At 43.3% G+C, this 19,972-nt stretch overlaps 1 protein-coding gene across 2 annotated transcripts in view; it reads right to left on the bottom strand.

Moving 5' to 3' along the window:
- The window catches only part of FILIP1 (filamin A interacting protein 1), a 104,944-nt gene that overhangs the window by 29,061 nt on the left and 55,911 nt on the right, over positions 1–19,972 (bottom strand). For both annotated transcript variants that reach the window (XM_077306474.1, XM_077306479.1), the window contains exons 3-4: positions 17,549–17,722; positions 15,884–16,062 (exon numbers count right to left, since the gene is read on the bottom strand). In XM_077306474.1, the coding sequence (XP_077162589.1) occupies positions 15,884–16,062; positions 17,549–17,722 (353 nt within the window). The remainder of the gene's footprint in view (positions 1–15,883; positions 16,063–17,548; positions 17,723–19,972) is intronic.

The following is a 19,972-nucleotide window of genomic DNA, read 5'->3' as shown; positions in this document are numbered from 1 at the left end:
TCAGGTAAGCTGAGAGTGTGTAACTGGCCTAAATTCACCTGACAATTTCCAACACTCTAATCACTACCAGTGGTCTTCACATGTCCTGGTGATTCCACATCAGACATTACTGTCCAGGAATCCCAGGAGGCTGGCAAATGTGAGTAGATCCTCTCAACACATGTGTGATTGCCATGTTGACTGAAAGGGGTAATGAGTGGATTTTCAGTTTAGTTGAATGCTACACCAAATGGCTTTGGTGAAGTGAATACAGACACTATATGTGCATGCCAAATCCATATGCAGCCAGCCCCTTGCAGACAGCACAGCAAGCAGAAGGATATGGAGTAGCTTCCTGCTTGCAAACATGGGAGATAAATCTCGCATTTGCAGGCCTCCTCACAGGGGGACTCCTCCCATGTTTTCCCTCTGCCCCCTCATGGCTTTTTGTCACCTGACAAGGCTGCAAGGGAAAGCAAAATGAACTTATCCCTCTACTCCTTGGCTTGTCAACCTCAGCAAGTCACCAATCATAATGCAGCAGTTCTCTTATGGACTGAAACTTTCTTCCCCCTCCCAATCCCCAAATTTTTGTTTTAAAGACACTTTTGTGTTGCTATGCGGTGATGCCACAACACATATGCATTTTTAATAAAAATCAAAACAGCCACGTTGTTATGGAGAAACGGCAGAAAGATACAGCACCCCCCCCCTTGGGATTCCTGTTCTTTCGGACTTTATTTCTTTTTGGGTGGATTTCTGAGACACTGGACATGGTCCCTGGAGCCCAAAAAGACATTTTGTGTTGGCTTTTCCCAGCTCATTTCCCACCTCCAGAAAACAGAAAAAGGGCTGTGTTTTGCCTGGATAGGGGGCTGTTTTTGCCTGCTCAAGTTGTGAGAAGGTTGGGCATGGTCCCTAGAGCCCCAAAAAGACATTTTGTGTTAATGATTGGCTTAAAAACAAGGTGCTCAGACTCCTGTATGATTGGGCGAAGGATGCTTGATCACCACCACCCCCAGTTCATTCCCTACCTTCAGAAAACAGAAAAGGGGCTGTGTTTTGCCTGCCTGATCCCCAAAAGACTGTGGGCACTTTAAAGAAGATTTTACCTTTGACAGTGTGGGTTTGCAGTCGTGCTGCAACATGGACGCAGCATTTAAAAAAAATTACTCAGAGCAGGAAATGGAGAGGGGAGGGCAGGTGCAAAGGCAAGACAAAGCTAACCAAGACTGTCATGCGTTTCCCCCTCCATACGGGTTTATCCCTTGTTGCTCACTGGTTACTCACTGATGGGATGCACAATTTAGGTATGTAAATCCAGTTTTGGCGATTCCTGAAATCACAAGTTAAAAATGGCCAAGCTACTGGAAAGCCTTGGGATGCAGGCAATTCCATGTGAGGCTCTAAAACACACCAACATTTGAAGGCTGTCCATGAACAGGTTCCTCATGGGGAAATGGTCTGAATGTTCCTGATACTCAACAGTTGGCAGGCTTCTGGTACATATAATCATAAGTTCTGAAAAGGGCACATCCTGGTATTATTGTATTTTTTCAGCCAGGCTGAAACAGCATCTGTTTGCTAAAAAAAAAAGTATTCAAGGCGGGTTATTTATTATTATTATTATTATTATTATTATTATTATTATTATTATTATTATTGCAAATGCTTGGATAACACTGTTCAGGTTACAATCTTTGCCAAATTGTTTGAAAACTGCAGCCTGACATCATTGCCCGCATAATTTGGCTTTGTTTATTTAGTTTTTGTCTCCTTAATGTAGACTGATGTTTAATAGACACAGAAGCTTGAAACTGCTTTTGAGCTGAGTAGCTTCTATAAGTATCTTTGAAGCCAGCTGGAACTAAGAACAGCTGATGTTCATCAGAATAATTCTAAAATCTTTAAACTACTAGATATCCCTTCTAAGATAAAATTTGTTTCTATCTCCCAAATTCTTATAACTTTAATATTATTTGCAAGAAATTGAATATATTAATAAAAAGTAGACAGAAGTAAGTCCCATTTTATTCAGTAAGGCTAACTCTCAGGAAAGTGTTCATAGGATCAGTGCCAAAATCTAATTCACTTTTCTAGATTGGCCAATAATATACAGTCAGCAGTGTGTTTTGTCAGAACTCTCAGGATGCTGTATTTCTCAAACTTGACTGTTCCTGTCATTTTTATCATTGATAAAGTGCTCAATAAGAGGAGTTATACAATGATGTGGATTCCCACAAGAACTCAGTGTACTACTATTTTCCTCCCCATCCCCTTTTGGGATATTTTAGAACCAAAGCAAATAAAGCAATCTTACATTATTGAATTTAAACGTTTCAAGTAAATCTAACCATAAGCTTTGCTCAGAATATTCTCTTTAAAGAAGCAAAATCTTTATACAACCAAAGATTTAAATTCCCAGTTTGCCCAACGTATGTGGTGCCAGCACAGCATTAGACCTTAAAATGTTGTCAGAGATGGATTAAATGAATGTGATCAAATTGTATTGTGAATGCAAAGAACTTTGAAACTAGTTCTGGGTTTGAAAGGAACTCTGAGCTTGTTTTCCTCCCCACTTCCCCATTTGCTTGCTGAAGTTGCAAAAGCAATATGAAATGGCATGTGCAGGCGTCTGGGAGCTGTAGTTCAAAAGAATAAATAAAGCCAAAAAGGGCCATTGCACAAACAGGGGCAGTTCTTTGGTCTACCTGCCTTAGGTAGGCTGAAGTCAATCATTAGCAAAAATGTTCTGTGGCTCATTCTTCTCTCATGGATCCTTTTGTTTTTATAATTCCTGTCGCATAAACCCACAAAAGTCATAGATCTAAAGAGTACCAGAGAGGGAATGTCTTTCTCGGAATTCAGGCTTCCACAGACATTTTTCTTGCCCTCTCTCTGCATCTCATGTATATGAAATAAAGTGGAACAAAATGAAAACTTTTCAGGAAGAAAGACTCAACCGCCTGCTTCTCATGGGAAATGGGCGAGAATAACAAAAGCACAAAAGGGGGGAGGGGGAAAAAAGATGTTTGAAATCCACTAACGTCAGAGCTCCCGTTTCAGTTTCAAGGCGGCTGTGCTCTTTATTACTCGCAGATCCATTGCCTTTGCAGGTGATGCAATCCCAGCATTACATCACCAGAAGAGCAGCCAAGGAGCTTCTTGCTGCCAGCATGACTGAAGCAGAAAGGAATGCATTATCACAAACCACTAGGAAATGCTCCAACTCTTTCCTTTGCTGGGGGTGCTGGATGGAGAGAGGAAGGCAGAAAATGCCACTGAAAGGAAGTTTTTTGTAGAAGAAGATTCAGGGGGGCTGAGAATCCTCTAGATACATATAATTATAGGCAGAACAACCCCAGACTGAATAGTTTAGCTTTTAAGCAAAAATAGCATGTATATTTAATTCTGTCATGGAAGAACTTATAGTTGAGAGACTGCCTGTTTTAATGGAAGATGAGAACTTCAGGTCTTTAGGAAATTTCCATCATGAAATCATTTCCAGTAGTTTAACCTTCAAAAAGAGCCTCATGTAAAGGCTGATAGTACAAAGCTAAGCTACACTTGCAATTTTGCCTGCAGAGAGAGATAAAGAAGACAAAGTAAAAGTACTTGTCAAGGTCTCAAATGCAATCACTGGCTCCAAGGACTGCAGACCACAGTGTGCCTCCCCACACAATGCCTCATGATCCCTCTATGTGGTAAAAATGGGGCCCATTCCGCACAAGAATCAATGTGGCCAATTGTTTACACTAAGCAATTCCGGAATTTAAAATAGTGGAATTCGGCTTTATGCATACCTGCCTTTGTAGTTGAATTCAGTAGTGTTGCAATCGTTTCCCACAGGTTTCCGGTCTCGCCAAAAATCGCTAGAAAAGAAGCGATTTTTTCTGTGCTTTGTCCCACCCCTGGTCACTCAAACGAACAGCCAATGGGCGGCCGTTATCATGCTCCCGAAAAGCCCCTTTCCCTTTAAGACAGGTTTAAAAAAAAAACACGTTGAAACGAATCTGCATTGATTCATTGCAACGGAGAGACCCATCTAGCTGGCAGATGGTGTATGAGCTGGCGATTCATCGTTGCCACGCTCCCTCGAGTGAAAAAAAATCCCCCCCCGTGCACAGGCGTGATTTTCGGCCGAAAATAAAGGGAACTTGCAAACGGGGCTGTGTTGTGCTTGTTGACTTAAAGCAGCTCTGTGGAGGGACTGCAGCCGGAGAAGCCTCGCTGGGTGAATGCAGGCTCACTGGTTCGTTGCTCTCCGCTCACTCCGTGAAAAAAAAATGGCAAAGTTCAGAGGAGAGAGCCAGGGGGAGGGACTTTGCTGAAACCGCAACAATGGGAATGCACAGGTCTTTTTTGGAACTGTTGCAGATTGCTTGCAAGAGTGTAGTGCTTTTCGGAGAGTGAATCCACTTTTTGGGATTTCCCTTAAAGCGCTACAGCGAAGCGCTTTTTGCTGATCATTTTCAGGAGTGTGGCAGATTGTGTGCGACGTCGTGCATAACTGCAAATTAGTAGCGATTACAATTTGCTACACTCCTGCTACATTAAACCTGTGCGGAATGGACCTGGTTGTGTACTAGAAAGGTGCATTATTAGCACCTTCTGGGTGCAGATATCCTGCCTCTTTGGGGCTTTCTCCCCCCCACCTGCACCATCCCAGCCTTGCCTGCTGTGCAGAGGTCTCTGCTGATTAGTTTGTATCCAGCAGGAGCAGCCCTTTTGACTCCCGGTGGTTCCATACTTTTTCAAAAAATAAAGTCAAAAGTTTAAAATGGCGTTTTTAAAACATGTGCTTTTCAAAAGTAAAAAAATTAATTAAAACACCCGTGTGAGGAAAGAAAATCTCAAGATCCACATCCAGACTCGAACTCATAAAGTTGTAGTTGCAAGGCTGAGCCCACCATAGCTCTGTTGAAGTTCATTGCCTGTAGGCTGCATTCACAACATTCACTGCTGGGTTAGAAAAACAAATGTGTCTGTAGACTTGCCCAGCACAATTATTTAGGATAGTTCGATCTCTCACTGCCCTGGAAGAAGGGCACCAAAACACAACCCAATTGGATATCAGCTGTGCAGCATTTGCAAGCCACTTTGCAGACAAAATCTCGACACTCTGCCACAACCTCCCTCCAACCTTAGATACAGAAAGAGAACTCGAGACCCCTTGGCAGTCTTTGGAGAGAACACTGAGTAACTTCAGATGACTCATGCTGATTGAAGTGGACAAGATGTTAAAGGCAGTGAAGCCAATCACGTGTCCTATAGAACCGTGCCCATCATGGCTACTAAAGACATCGGATATAATAATAGTGGCCCCCCTCCAGGAGATAGTCAACTACTTTCTATCAATGGAAGAATTCCCGTAAGGACTAAAAGAGGCAGTGGTTTGCCTGTTGCTCAAAAAAACATCTCTGGACCTGCTAGAGCCCAACAACTATTGTCTTGTCTCACAGTTAGCGTTTCTGGGAACACACTTGAAAAGCCTGTTACGGACCAACTGTTAGCATTCTTGGAGGAAGTTTCAGTCTTAGACCCATCCCAGTCAGGTTTCTGGCCTGGCCATGGGGTAGAAACAATGTTAGTCACCCTGATGGATGACATCATCACCAGTTGGACCGGAGCAAATTGGTGCTGCTCTTATTATTGGGCCTCTCAGCAGTATTCAACACAGTCGATCATGAGCTTCAAGTTCACTGCCTCACAGGTGCCGGGATTTGGGGGACTGTCCATCAATGACCCATTATGGACAGGCTGGAACGCCAGCGCTGGCAGTGGCAGGGCTTCAGGGGAAATCCCCAATAATGCATGCCACCGCCACCAGCGGGGCATGTCCCAGCCCAGGCCCTCAGAAGACCCGTGTTAACGACACGCGGGCTCTTCCTGAGTCCCAGGACTCCCTGGGCACAGGCAAGGGCCAAGCCGCCCGAGCCCCATGCATAATCAGGGGAGCTGGGCTTTCGGCCCGGCTCCTCCCCTGACCTACGGCACCCCTGCAGGGATGCCTATTGCCTCTGCTGGCTCCACAGAGCTGACAGGGGTGACCCCCCGTCCCCGCCATGGTGGGAGAGCAGCATGATGCTCCTCACCATCCTGCAGTGGAGGCCCCCTGCCCCCAAGTCCCCCCTCAGCCGCTGCCACCGCTTACCTGCGCTTCCGGCCTCACGTTGCCGGCGTGGCACCATTGCACTGGGACAGCTGGCAGAACTCCGCCCCGTGCATACATGGGGGATGGCAGGGCTTTTTGCCCCACCACAACAGCACGGCGGCAGTGCGGAGTAGCTGCCACTGTGCATAGTGGGTCAATAGGTGATCACGTTTCTCTGATTATCCCCCAGAAGCATTAGCTGCTACTTGGCAGCAGTGATGAGGTGTATCAAGCAGAGTTGTGTGAAGCTCAACCCTTCAACGACAGAGGTTCTGTGGCTGGGAAAGAAGGGTCCAAGTTAAGAAGCATGCCTCTCCAACCTGGACAGAGTACAGCTATCAGTGGCTCACTCCGCTAGGAACCTGGGTGTGATTCTTCATTCCTCCCTCTCAATGGAGGCTCAGATCATGAAAGTAGCATGGCTGGCATTCTATCACCTTCACCAAGCCAAGCTATTAGTGCCCTACTTGGCCCTGGAACACCTAAGGCCATTCCGCACTGGGATCCATGTAGCAAATTGTTTGAACGAAAAATCGCCATTTGAAACAGTGGAATTTGTCGTTATGCATACCTGCCTTTGTAGTGGAATCCAGTTGCGTTTCTATCATTTCCCACAGGGTTCTGGTCTCGGCAAAAATTGCTAGAAAGGAAGCGCTATTGCTGAGCTCTGTCCCGCCCCTGGCTGTCAAGCAGCCAATGGGCGGCCGTTAGCATGCTCCCAAACAGCCCCTTTCCCTTTAAGGAAGGTTTTTTTTTAAAAAACACACACACCAGTTGCAACAAATATGCGTTGATTCGTTGCAACGGAGAGACCCATCCAGCTAGCAGGTGGTGTTTGAGCTGCCATTTCATCGTTGCCACGCTCCCCCCGAGTGAACCCCCCCCCCTCACAAGCGCGATTTTCGGCTGAAAACAGTGTGAAAAATAAAGGGAAAATAAACCAGCAAATGGGCCTCTGTGTTGCTTGTGCTTGGTGACTTTAAACAGAGGGACTGCAGCCGGGGAAGCCTCACTGGGTAAACAAAGGCTTGCCGGTGTGTTGATCTCCGCTCGCTCGGAGAAAAAAAAATGGCGATCGCTTTGCCGGAAGATCAGAGGAGAGAGCCAGGGGGAGGGACTTTGCACAAACCGCAACAATGGTAATGCACAGAACTTTCCCACTAGTGTTGCAGATTGGTTGCAGGAGTGTAGCGCTTTCCGGAGGGTGAATCCACTTTTTGGGATTCCCCTGAAAATGCTACAACGAAGCGCTTTTTGCGGATCGGTTTCAGGAGTGTTGCAGATTGTCAACGACATTGTGCATAACAGCAAAACTGTAGCGATTTCAATTAGTAACCATTGTGCTATTTTGGATGAATGCGGAACGGCCCCTAGTCACAGTGATTCACGCAACCGTCACCTCTAGACTGGACTTCTGCAACTTGTTCTATGCAGGTCTGCCCTTAACCTTGATCCAGAAACTATAGCTGGTCCAAAATGCAGCAGCCAGAATCCTCACTGCAGCAGTCAGAATCCTCACAGCAATACTACAGAGGTCCCACATCCAGCCCATTCTCCAATAACTGTGCTGGCTTCCAGTTGAATTCTGAATAAGACTTAAGGTTCTGGTAATTACATTTAAGGCCATATGCAGTTTGGGTCCAGTGTACCTGAGGGACTGCCTCCCTACCTACACCCCTCAAAGAGCTTTATGCTCTGTCACTTCCAACTGCCTGGTGATCCCTGGCCCCAAGAAAGCCCACTTGAACTCAACCAGGGTCAGAGCTTTCTCTGCCCTGGCCCTCACCTGGTGGAATGACCTCCCAGTGGAGATCAGGGCCCTGACGGATATGGAACAATTCTGCAGGCCTGTAAATGGGGGCTCTTCCACAAGTATCTTTCACTGGGCCCCCGAGCCTCCCTCCCATGAAATTGAAACTGGGCCCATCAGTATGTTCTAGTTATGAATTTATCGTCCTCACTGTTTCCTATTTAATGTTCCATTGTTCTATGTTCAGAGACTTCTCCGGGGAGGGTGGTATATAAATGTAATAAATAAATAAATAAATAAATAAATAAATAAATAAATAAATAAATAAAATAAAGTATGAAATGAAGAGTTTTTAAAAGGAAATTCCAGTGTAAAATGTCCCCTTCACTTTAAAAAAAGACCAGAAAGAGGGCAGCCTTGGGAAGCATTTATCCCCCCCCCCAACTTTGTGAAGCAGGCAGACTGGAAGAAGGGAGAAAGAAGCATCTTGAGGTACGGATGGCTTATCTTAACTTCTTCAGATATTAATGCTTATCACATCACTTAAGTGGCTGATAAAACATAAAGCAGCATAAAAGGAAGCAAGCACTAAAACGGGGTGGGAGTTGGGTGATTAGAATTCTCTAGGGAAGTGATCACAATCTGTTTTAATTGTGATAAGGGGTGTTTTTATGGGTTTTTATGGAAATTATCATTGTAAACCGCTGTGAGCCCTTTGGAAAGTGGTAGTATAACAATCAAAGAATGAATGAATGAATAAATTAAATGGGCCACTGGAAGGCAAAGGGCTACTCCTGCTGGAAACCAACCAATCAGCAGAGACCAAACAAAGGGACTGGGGAAGAAAAAAATCTTGACAATCTGGTGTGCAGATTTAAATTTTGTGATTTGAAAAAGAAAATGTGAGAAATAAGAGATGCAGACTGCAGGAACAGATGATATCAGGATGTGGATTAAAGAGGTACTGCTTCAATTCAGTGTGAGTGCTTCAATTAAACCGTGAGTGTATATAGGACTCCATTAGAAGATTTTTATATCAGTGCTTCAAGGTTTTATGTTCTGGGGGGATTTTGGATGCATCATTTTGCCTGTATTACTGGAATTTGCCCCCTAAATTGTTTTTCGCTGTATAGCAGTCTGCATGAAATCAGGTCTTTGATTTGCTTTTCCTTAATAGTTGGATATTGAGACCATGAGGTTTCTTTAGGAGGGTTTGTGTCTTGCCAAGAATACATCATTAGTATAATGAAATAACTGTTTATAGCATTTGCTGAGACCCAGTATTTCAGAGCTGAAATGCTTTGTCAGAGGTAAAGTATTTTTGGTATTGAAGATCTACTTTTTCAGCCCAGGCTAACCTGTAGCTGGAAATGGCCTTTATGTCATTGTTGAGTTGCTCAGAAGTATGTTCTGGTGGGCTTCAGATATTAATGTTCAGAGTGCTTTTCACCCCAGGGCTGCCCTAACTGTTGTGTCCAACTGTAACCTCCCTCCCTTTGCCTCAGAACCCTGACAGAGCTGGCAGGAGACTGGCTTCCCTCCCTTCAGAGGCCTGCTATGAAGGAGCCTCTGAAAGCCCCTGACTGAGGGGAGGGAAGTATTTCTGAGAGCAATGCAGGGCAGTCTGAGGGCATAGGGGTGGGCATTCATTTTGGCGGGGGGCTTTCCTGTTCTGCCAAATAATTGGCTGATAGGGAGGCCACAGAAAAGCCCCTTCTCATCTAAAATACTGCTCTGGCCTGCCTAGCTGCTAGAGGTTAGACCAAATTTTAAATCAAGAACCCCCCTCTGGTTAATGGTGTCCCGCTTTACCAATGTTAAAATCTGGTCACCTTACTTTCAATTCAACAACAATCCTGTCCAAAGTAGCCCTTTCTGCCTGGGTAGGTGATCTTTTTACTCTGCAAATGAGCTGTAATTCCAGGAGCTCTCCAGGCTCCACCTGGAGGTTGGCTATCCCTGGGTTGGAAATATTCCTGGAGGTTTGGAGGTGGGACTTCAAAATCGTACAATGCCTCAGAGTCCAGCCTTCAAAGGAGCCAGTTTTGCCTACAGATATGATCATTATAATCTAGAGATGAACAGCAATCTAGATACTATGGTAGAGGCTTGCAGACTGCAGTCGGAAGGGTGTGGATGTGTCCCTCCTGGCCTATGGGCTATGGCCTGCCCTTACCAGCAACTGTTCATATTCTGGGGCACTGACAGGCAAACCAGCATCAGTCCTGTGAGTCTGGAAAGTGCAGGAAGATCTAAATAAAGAATATTTACAGCTGAAACTGTAAATAGTGAACAGGTAAATGGCTGAAGAGACATGGGAACTAAAATGACTGGGTCACTGCGGTCCATTCCCAGTTCTCTCAGACCTCTCACAGCCCCACATCCCTCACAGGTTGTCTATTGTGGGGAGACAAAGGGATAAGGTGTTTGTAAATCGCTTTGAGACTCCTTTGAGTAGTAAACAACAGGGTACAAAAATCCAGTTCTTCTTCTAAGAAACAACCATGAAAGAAGCATGTGGGCACATAGCACTTTATTAACAGTGAAAAAATGTAGACAGAAGGAGCAGCCTGGACACCTGTGTAATGTGACTACCCCATGTGCATTAGGGCAGGGGGACATTTCGGTGTTTGTGGCCTAATTCACAAGAAGGGAAATGACATAGAATTGGGAGTAATCTCCCCCTAAGAAGATTCTCCAGTCTGATTTTCCCTTCACATATCTGAAGACATGGCTCTGGAAAGCTCATCTGTAACCACTATGCCACAATTCCCAAAGGTCAGTCCTCTCCCACACTCAACGAACATTCCAAACCACAGGCTCTTGACACCCATATCTCCACACTCATGCCCTCATTTGTCACCATGCCACCACAATCTTTCACACAACACACACATTTCAACCCCTTGCCCTTACAGACTGGACAACACCTCCCCTTCCTCTTCCCACTGCCAAGCTCTATCACCCATTCTATTCCTGGATACAACAGGCTTGGCCCCTATTATCTAAATAAAGTCTATAGTTCTTGCATTGCACTTGGACTCACATGTATACTCCCGGGGGGGGAATCTCCTTGGGTAGTCCGATTAAGAATGGAAAAGTATAACCTAGATGCAAGCTGTAGCAAGTGATAACCTTTCCAGTTTAACTTGCCATCCTTAAAGGTTCTAGGGAGAGGAATGTTTAAGGCAATGGTTCTCAAACTGCGGGTCAGGACCCCTTTGGAGGTCGAATGACCCTTTCAGAGGGGTTGTGGCCGGGCAAGCAGGTTGGCTGGAGGGCGCCATCCACACAACAGCATTGCGGGGTAGATCATGATGGAGCATTCATTTGTCTGGAGCAGTGGAAAAGAGCGAGATTGGCATGGTTGGACAAGAGGCAGAACTGAACTGAGAAACCCTGGGGGGGAAACCAATTTATATACAATCATGAACAATGGATCTTCACACCACTGGTCAATTTCGGTTTACTCTCTGTGAAAGAACACTTGCATAATTTTATAGTTGGGGTCACCACAACATGAGGAACTGTATTAAAGGGCTGCGGCATTAAGAAGGTTGAGAATCACTTTAAGGGATCATTCACTGGTGGTACTGAGTTGAAGAAGGTATACAGCTATTCATCTGAAGGTCCAAGTCTGGCATTGGAACCTCCTGTGACCACAACAGATGCATTTAAAGAGGACTAGGAGCAGTGACTCAAGATATAGCTCCAGATTTCATGTAACTATTATCTGGTGCCACAGGAAGGGAGATACGCATTTATAATCAGGAGGTTTTGTTTCCTATATTGGACTGTGCAGGCCTGGCCCAGTGTTTACATGATATCGGTGGGGTGACTGTTGCCTGCAATCTTGTGGCTATAGGAAGAGCCTAAGAAATCCAAGCTTTCATTCTCCAAAGCGTGCTCATAAAAACGATTCTGGCCTTACTATATGTAAATTACTGCTATTCTATCCCATTCACATGTGAATGTTGGGAGAGCATTCATGCCTTTACTACACACTGTAAAGAGGATGAGCTTGTGATAAATTACCAAAAAGTCCTCACCTTTTTTTTTTCTTTAATCGAAACCATAGATGCCTAATAGAGAGCCACAACACTGAACAAACAAAAATCTTAGAATAGCTTGGGATAGTCTTACAATTGTCTGGACATGGGAAGGCTCAAGCAATGCATGCTACAGAGACTACCCACAGAGCAACCTCCACCATTCAAAGATTCTGCTTCACAAAACAGGCCTCCTTTTTCAGTGCAACAACCAAGCTTTCCCAAGGAAAGGTTGTTACCCAGCTCTCATATTGATCCCAGCTCTGTATTTAGAAAGCAAGGCACTTACTGGAAGCAGTATAATCTACGTAAATTCCTATGAATGATCTTCGAAGTCCCGTGATGTATTCTGGATGCCCTTCTGAGATTAAAGGCTGGGCTGATCTCTTTGGAGACACTATGGCCCATTATGCACGGCGTGGAAGGTCCACATTCGGAGTGGAATGGTGGTGGCTAAAATCACCAATTATGCACACTACAGGTGGCAATCGGGCGCAGAGTCAACGTATGCCGCCGAAAAAGCTGCGTTAGCGAGATGCGGAGGAAAGTGGAGCTTCCTGGGACCAGGCCGCAACCAGAAACGGCTCCGGAGTAGCCGCGTGTATAATTGGATACTCTGGGTTTTGCCGCCGTTGCGTTCCGTCCCATGCATAAGCAGTTTGCTTCGCTTCTTCCTCCTCCACGTTCTCCATGCCACCGTTTCAGCAGCCGTGCATAATAGGCCTGTGTGACTACGTGAATCCACCTGTTGACAAAACTGATTTTCAGTCTGCTGGGTCTAGTACCCTTAATCCTTGCCAATAGCCACTGTTCAAAAAGAACAATTGAGTTTTACTGTATTTGAGGTATCAAGAAGCAGAAGAAATGATTAAAGAGTGGTTCAGTCAGATAAAGCAGAGGTGCAGAAATATCCAGGTATTCTATAATAACATCTGATAACAGAATATTACTCAAGTTCTGTCAACTTTACCAGGAAGATCTGAACAACTTTATGTCTCTCTCCTCCCTGCAGACTCTTCCCAGAAAATAACTAATAAAGTTGTCAGATTCTGTCTGCTGGTGAGTGGGATATGTAAGCAGCTGATTGAATCTCAATAATTTTGACTGTCTGTTGGGGGGGGGTATTATCTTCTCTCACTCCCCACAATCTGCGCTCATTCTTGTGTGCTTGTCACATGGCATTTATTCTCTTTTTTATTATTGCTGACTCTTCAGAGCTGATTTTGTATCAGAATACAATTTAACTTGAATGACGCCAAGTGAGAAGCTCTACAGTTAAAGAGTTATGGCCTATATAGCCTCCTATACCCACACTGGACATTGTGAAGAGCAGGTATCATATATACTATCAGCTGCCTATATTTCTCTTCCAGTGGCTCATCATGACCAATCAAGACTGTCCCTGTATAAGAGAGAACGTCTGAAAATTCAGACATTAAATACTGAAATGTGCCCAAACTACAGACAGGACATTTCCATATTCTTAGTTGCTCCACAAAGTCATCCCCAACATACTGCTTTTTGGAATTTTCATTTTGAATATTCACAGGATATTCTCTAGTAATGTAAATAATGTAAATATTTACAGGTTTCAATAAGGTATTGGCATCTAGCATTCTGTTTAGCTACAGTGGTATTTACCATGCACTGGTATAGTTAATGTACAGTGGTCCATCACAGGGGTTTCTAGACTTTCTCTTTGTGGAACACTTTCCATATCAAGATGTCAGCTGAGAAACCCTTAGGGATCGACTGCAATCCCCGTGTACTGCAAAGGATTCCAAAGCACAACGTTCATATGAGCTATCATTGCATTTTACCATCTCCACCTGTAGATGCACTCTGGAACACATTCACCATTGCCCTGCAGATGCACATTCCTCATCTGAACAATTATGGCAGGCGGTTTCCTCCTTTCAGGAGTTTATGTTTTCCCCTGTAAAAACAAGCCTATCCGAGGAGATACATAAAGTACTTTCTCTCATGAGATTCTGCACTGTTTGTAAAACGGCTCCATTCCAGTGGGCATCTGCCAAATGATTTTGACAGTTACGGCTTTTGTAGAAAGAACATTGTTGGCTCTGGTTTGTTGTGTTTTCTATATAAAACAAATTTATATGATGGATGATGATGATGGTGGATGATTTATTGTTGATTTTATTCTGTTGATTTTGTTTACTGGAAGGCTTTGTGAGCACAGCTTGGTATAGGATAGAAGTCTTTAAAATAGAGAGATGAGATTGATAAAGAAGAGGTAAGATATAGGAGGGAGTGCTTATTCTTTGTGACCGATCATCATACTGAGAAATCCTCGATCAGTCCCCCCCCCAAAAAAAAATGAATGTGAGAAATCATCCTATAATGAACAAGACCATTGGTCATTCTTTCTGACTAGCTACAGTTCTCCAAGGTCTCTAGAGACACAAGCTTGAATACTCATTTTGATACACATTCTTGTCAGATACACATTCTGGCACAACCAGAATCAGATCTGGACTTGGTTGTGAGTGTGGATGCATTGGCTGTCAGGATACAGAAATTCCGGTTGGTTCTGATAGCCCTCTGATATCATCAAAATCACTGTAATCACTCACTGGCTAGGTTCATATCCTGAGGGAGAACGTTTTAAAATGGCACAGAAGCAGATCCATGGAACAATGGCTGAAAACAGGTGCATGAATGGAGTTATGCTCCCCTTGAATAGCCATATTCTCAGTGTGGGAGCATTAGTTGACACACCAGTCACTGTAGGAATCCAAGTGGCTTTGGTGATCTGGAGTGCTTTTAACCAATTTGGGCAGGTTCATCAGCTGCCTCTATTCTGGGGTCAGTAAGATCTAGCCACAGTAATCCATGCCTGAATTATATTTAGACTGGACTATTGCAATGCACCCTACTTGGGATTGCCCTTGAGGATTGTCCAAGTTCCTCTAGTCACTTCCCCCTTTCTTCCTCTCAACATTAAGGGAACTCGGCACATTCTGATTCCTGTGTTTGTTTGCTTTTAAACTTATTCTAGCAGGCATTGCTTTGCTGGCTTTAAAAAAATCTGGAAAAATCTTTGTATTTTCTTTATCTGCTCTATAATCTAATCTAGACTGTATCGTTCAATCAGTAAGACATTTGTCTGAGGATCAGAAGTTCTGGATATGAATGTTTAATCACAGAATTGGCCGTGCCAGTTTTAATGCTTTGCTTTTGAAAAGCTCATGTTTTAAAAATGTACTATATTTTCAAAACAGAGCAAAAAAAAAAAAAAACATAAACCTGGCACAGCCAGTTCTGTGAGAAAAAAAGTTAACACCCAGAGCTATGATAGAACTTTTTCACTGACAATGGTTATTGGCAAAATGAGAAAATTTTTAAAATCTGGATATTTTCAAGAGTTCACTGAACTCTGATGCTCACTTAAATTCCATTTGCCATGCAACCCTGGACACTGTAGGATTCTAACAGCAAGTTCTGAATGGGTGGCTTTTCTTAAGATTGATTTAAAAAGTGAAGACATTTAAAATGAAATGGCAAAAATAAATATGCTGTTTGTTCACAGAGTATTGGATAAATCATGGAATTTTCTTAATCTGGATTCATAAACACGTTTTTAATATACTGGTCAATACAGATTAATGTTTCAAGTGATCTCCATAAAATTCTTTTAATGAGGGTTAGGGGAACATGAGGAATAACATGAAGGAGTCTGTACTGGGAAGGGGGAACTGGTGGAAATTTCCAGTTTAGTCTGGAACCTAGTCTAGGAGTGGTGGGAACATTGTATGGGGAAACATGTTTCCAAAATGTTGAACTATTTCCTCCCCTGTAATAACTACAATTCCATTGTTGTTGTTGTTGTTGTTGTTGTTGTTAAAATTGTTTTGTTGTCATTTAAAACTCATTAATTCCCTATCTAACCTAAAACCAGAGATTATTCAGCAAGCCATTTCCAATGCTCACCTTTCACGCTCCTGCTCCAAAAGGTTGGTAAAATCATCGCTCTTGTTCATGTAATCTGTATGTTTATGCTTCTCATTTTCCAGCTCATAAACTGTGCGTCGATGGCACTTCTCTGCCAAGAGAAGCTGCTCGAGCATGCGCCGGTATGTCTCTTTCTGTTTTTCTTCAAGTCTGTCCAGCTGGTTTATTGAAATGTAAAATGAACTATGTTAGATATGCAATTGGCTGACTTTAGATCAAAGATGTGTTACATAAATATGGCCTCTTTTATTGTTTATACGCAGACATCAGTAATTTTAAAAAATGCTTTCCAGTATTCTTTTAGTATCTTCCAAAGAAAACCAAAAGCAGAGGAGGGAGGAGAGTTAAAACATTGATGTTATCAAGCTTCATCTACAATGAAGCTCTGAGGATGTGACCTTCATGAGAGACTTATAGGGTAATCAACCACCAGGTCAGGCTTGGGGTTCTCCCAGAATTACAAAGGATCACCAGACTCCAGAGATCAGTTCTCCAGGAGGAAATGGCAGCTCTGGAGGGTGGGCCATATGGCACCACATCCCCACTGAGCTCCCTTCCCTTTCCTAACCTCTTTGCCCCTAGGCATCACCCCCAAATATTCAGGAATTTCTTAAGCCACAGTTGGCATTCATAAAGACCTGAAAAGGGTGTCTCATTTAGATCTTAGGAGAGGAGCAAACTAGTTTCAACATGAGTGGACTTAACATTGTCGGAAGGCCTCGTCTGCTGGCTGTTTGCCATTAAATTACAGAAGGTATAAGAGTTTTTGTTGCAGTTATTTTTTTATCATCGTACCTACAGCAAACCTACTAGTGGTGGTCAAACAATAAACTCTACCACCTTTGTTATGAGGGGCACTTTGTCTGTAGTACAGAGGGAAGGAAAAAGAATGGCTCCTTGAATCTGGTTGCTTATGCTTCCTTGGCCACTGCTGGCTTTGGTGATCTGGACTTTAATGATTGTGCCAATACAGAGGTAGGACCATTTAGCAGGGATCTACTAGTATCATCAGCTCAGCATGTAGTATGTGAACAGGCATCTTGTGGTGAATATAGGACAACTGTGCAGCAAGATGTTGGAGGGCTACGGATTGATTTCTCATGCATTATTTGAGCTAATATACTTCCCAAGACTATGTGCAAATGTCACAACAGTGTGATCATCAGTGTGCTGTTCTGCTCAGGAATAAATAAAGTAGTATCCTTAGTTTATACTTTTACAGTGCAATCCTATGCAGAGTAGAGATGCCAGTCCCCAGCTGGGACCTGGGGATCCCCTGGAATTATAGCTTATCTCTGAGTGACATACATCAGTTCCCCTGGGGAAAATGGCTGCTTTGGAGAGTGGACTCCATAGGATTATACTCCACTGAGGTAACTCCCCACCCTGAATCCTACCCACTTCTGGCTCCACCACCGAAGTCTCCAGGCATTTCCCAACCCAGAGCTGACAACCCTAATGCAGACTGAGACCCTTCTGGGTCCATTGAAGTCAAAGGACCGCAGCTGGTATTAATCAGCTGTAGCATCCATATATGAAAATATTGCTAATATATAGTGCATTTATATTTTTAAAAGACCAAATGAAAGTTCAGATTGGAAAAAAAATATATCCTGTGGTTGGTATTATTTGAAAGATGCTTACCTCTGAAATGGGCTTCTCATAGACGTCTTCTGCAACAGATTTATCTTGGGCAAGGGTAGCATCCCTGTGTAGTAGTCTTAGGACATTCTCTGGAGCTGCAGATCCATAGTGTGCCTCCAAAACTTCTGGCTTGATTTTCTCTGTTTTCAGCATGTGGATAACGTCTTCTCTAGCCTGCAAGGTTACACACCAGTGTTCTTTAGTGTTGCTGCCACTAAGTATTATTAACACAATGAAATATTAGCATTATCTGGTATTTCGATACTATCTGCACAACCCTGTGCTCTGATGTGCAACGACTGAGCTCCCAGTACTAGAACAAAGTCTTCTTTCTCTGAATACGGGGAAAACCCCTACACAGGGAAGTGGAACTGACCGAGGAATGGCTAACAATATGCGGGCTCTTTCATTTAGAAAGGGTAACATGAGGATCTATAAAATGGTTAATGGTGTGAACAAACAGCATATTTCTCAGCATGATGCAATGGTCACCTGTTAGCACATTCTTTATGAATAATTTTCAGGATCCAGGATGCAGTAGTCCATAAGATTAACTTTATTAACTATCTTCATAACTTAGAAATCAATGTTAGAAGAAACAGAACTGGCTTGCAGCTTCAGCTATGCTGCTGCTACTCAGCCCAGGAACTTCTTGAATGTTTATCATGTTAAGCACTTAAAGTCATAGTAACCTCACACTTATGCCACAACTAGTACTTTGCCCCATATATTATAGTACCCTGAAACTAGTTGCATAAGTTCTTGAACAAGTGGAAACACAAGAGGGGATACAATGAGTCTGACATTGTTTAAGAGGCTACATTGGGTCTTTTCCCTATATTTCCTCTTGCGCAAGAACTCCAGCACATGCGGAAGTTTTGTTTTGTATCCAACCCTATATTTCTACAATTTCAGCCATAAGTTCTTAAATGCTAATATTAATTCAGCCAACCAATTCTTTCTCATTGTAATATGAGGTACTAACATATTCCCCAGATTCTAGTTTCTATGGAACATTGGAGTGCTCTTCACCATTTTGGGGAAGGCAGGCCACATGGTGTAACCTTATCTCATCAGATCTTGGGAGCTAGCCATGGCCAATACCAGAATGGGAAACCCCTAAGAATTACTCTACATAGAAAGTCAATAGCAAGTCACTTCTGCTTCTCACTTGCCTTCAGAGCCCCTTGCTGGGGTAACCATACGTCAGCTGTGATTTGACAGCACTTACATTCACCATTTGATGGCATCCCACTCTTTATTTCATTAACGCCATTATTGTGTATTCTGAATGGTGGCAGCAGTTCTCCAGAATTTCGGGAAGAGGTCTCTCTCCTCTCCTACTGTCTGATCCTTTTAACTGGAGAGGCTAGAAACTGAACCTGGGGCCTTCGTCATATGCCAACCAGACGTTCTACTATTAGGCCACCGCCCCTCTTCATAGCTATCTTATATGATGATGGCCAACAGCTGTAAAAGATTCTTAAATGGATTCAACAAATTCAAGAATATATCTGTCATTATCCATTAGCTCTCACAACTGAATAAAATCTTCATATGTTTGGAGTCTGTACATTTCTGAGAAACAAAACTGGGAACAAAAAAAGTGGGATTACTATTGGTCCATCATGCTTTGCTTGTGAGCATCCAAAAATGTCTGGCTGATTATTGATGGAAACAGAATGATGGAAAAATGGACTTTGATAGGATCCAGAAAGGACTTTCTTGTAATGAATGGACTTTTTAAAGCATTTCTGTATTTCTTCTGTACACCCAGTTACTTTTTGGATTTCAACTGCTAATAAGGAATATTCTCTCCCATAAAAAGAGCAGTCTGAACACTGACCTACATTTTCTGTACTGGATTAAAATGACAATTCATAGGCTCCTTAGGCCACCACAACTAGCCCATGAAGCCATTCTCTTTCAATTCCCTGCCCCTTTGAGCTGGTAACAACTTTGTTTCCCAGGTAATTGACATGCTTTGGTAGACTTTCCTGTCTGGCAGATGTTGACACTTCAGTGATACAATGAGTAATGTCCAGAGGGCTATGCTATGGTAGAGCTTGATAACATTAAAGAGAATAATATCATTCATAAATTGTGGTCCATGAAATCACTCTGAATTCAACTGGAATTATTTACTGCCCAGGATGGCTCTCCTAATCTCCACGGTGCACAGCTAGAGGTACATAAACATAGGCACCATGAAATGGGGATCAAAGTTTACCAAGCCCATATTTTTCTTCTGATTATGCCATTAAAGTAGCTGTCAAACTCTGGACATGAGCACCCTGTATTACTTGGTCTGTTTATTAATAGTTCAACAGCTGCAGCACACCAGGATCAGAAATAAGATAAGGTCATGGGTCCCTGATGAAGTGTTGTGATCATTCCAGTAGCACATTTTCTAAATTCCAAAGG

Source organism: Paroedura picta, chromosome 1 (genome assembly GCF_049243985.1).
Source record: "Paroedura picta isolate Pp20150507F chromosome 1, Ppicta_v3.0, whole genome shotgun sequence".
NCBI lineage: Eukaryota > Metazoa > Chordata > Lepidosauria > Squamata > Gekkonidae > Paroedura > Paroedura picta.
This window is presented reverse-complemented; position numbering and strand designations above follow the sequence as displayed.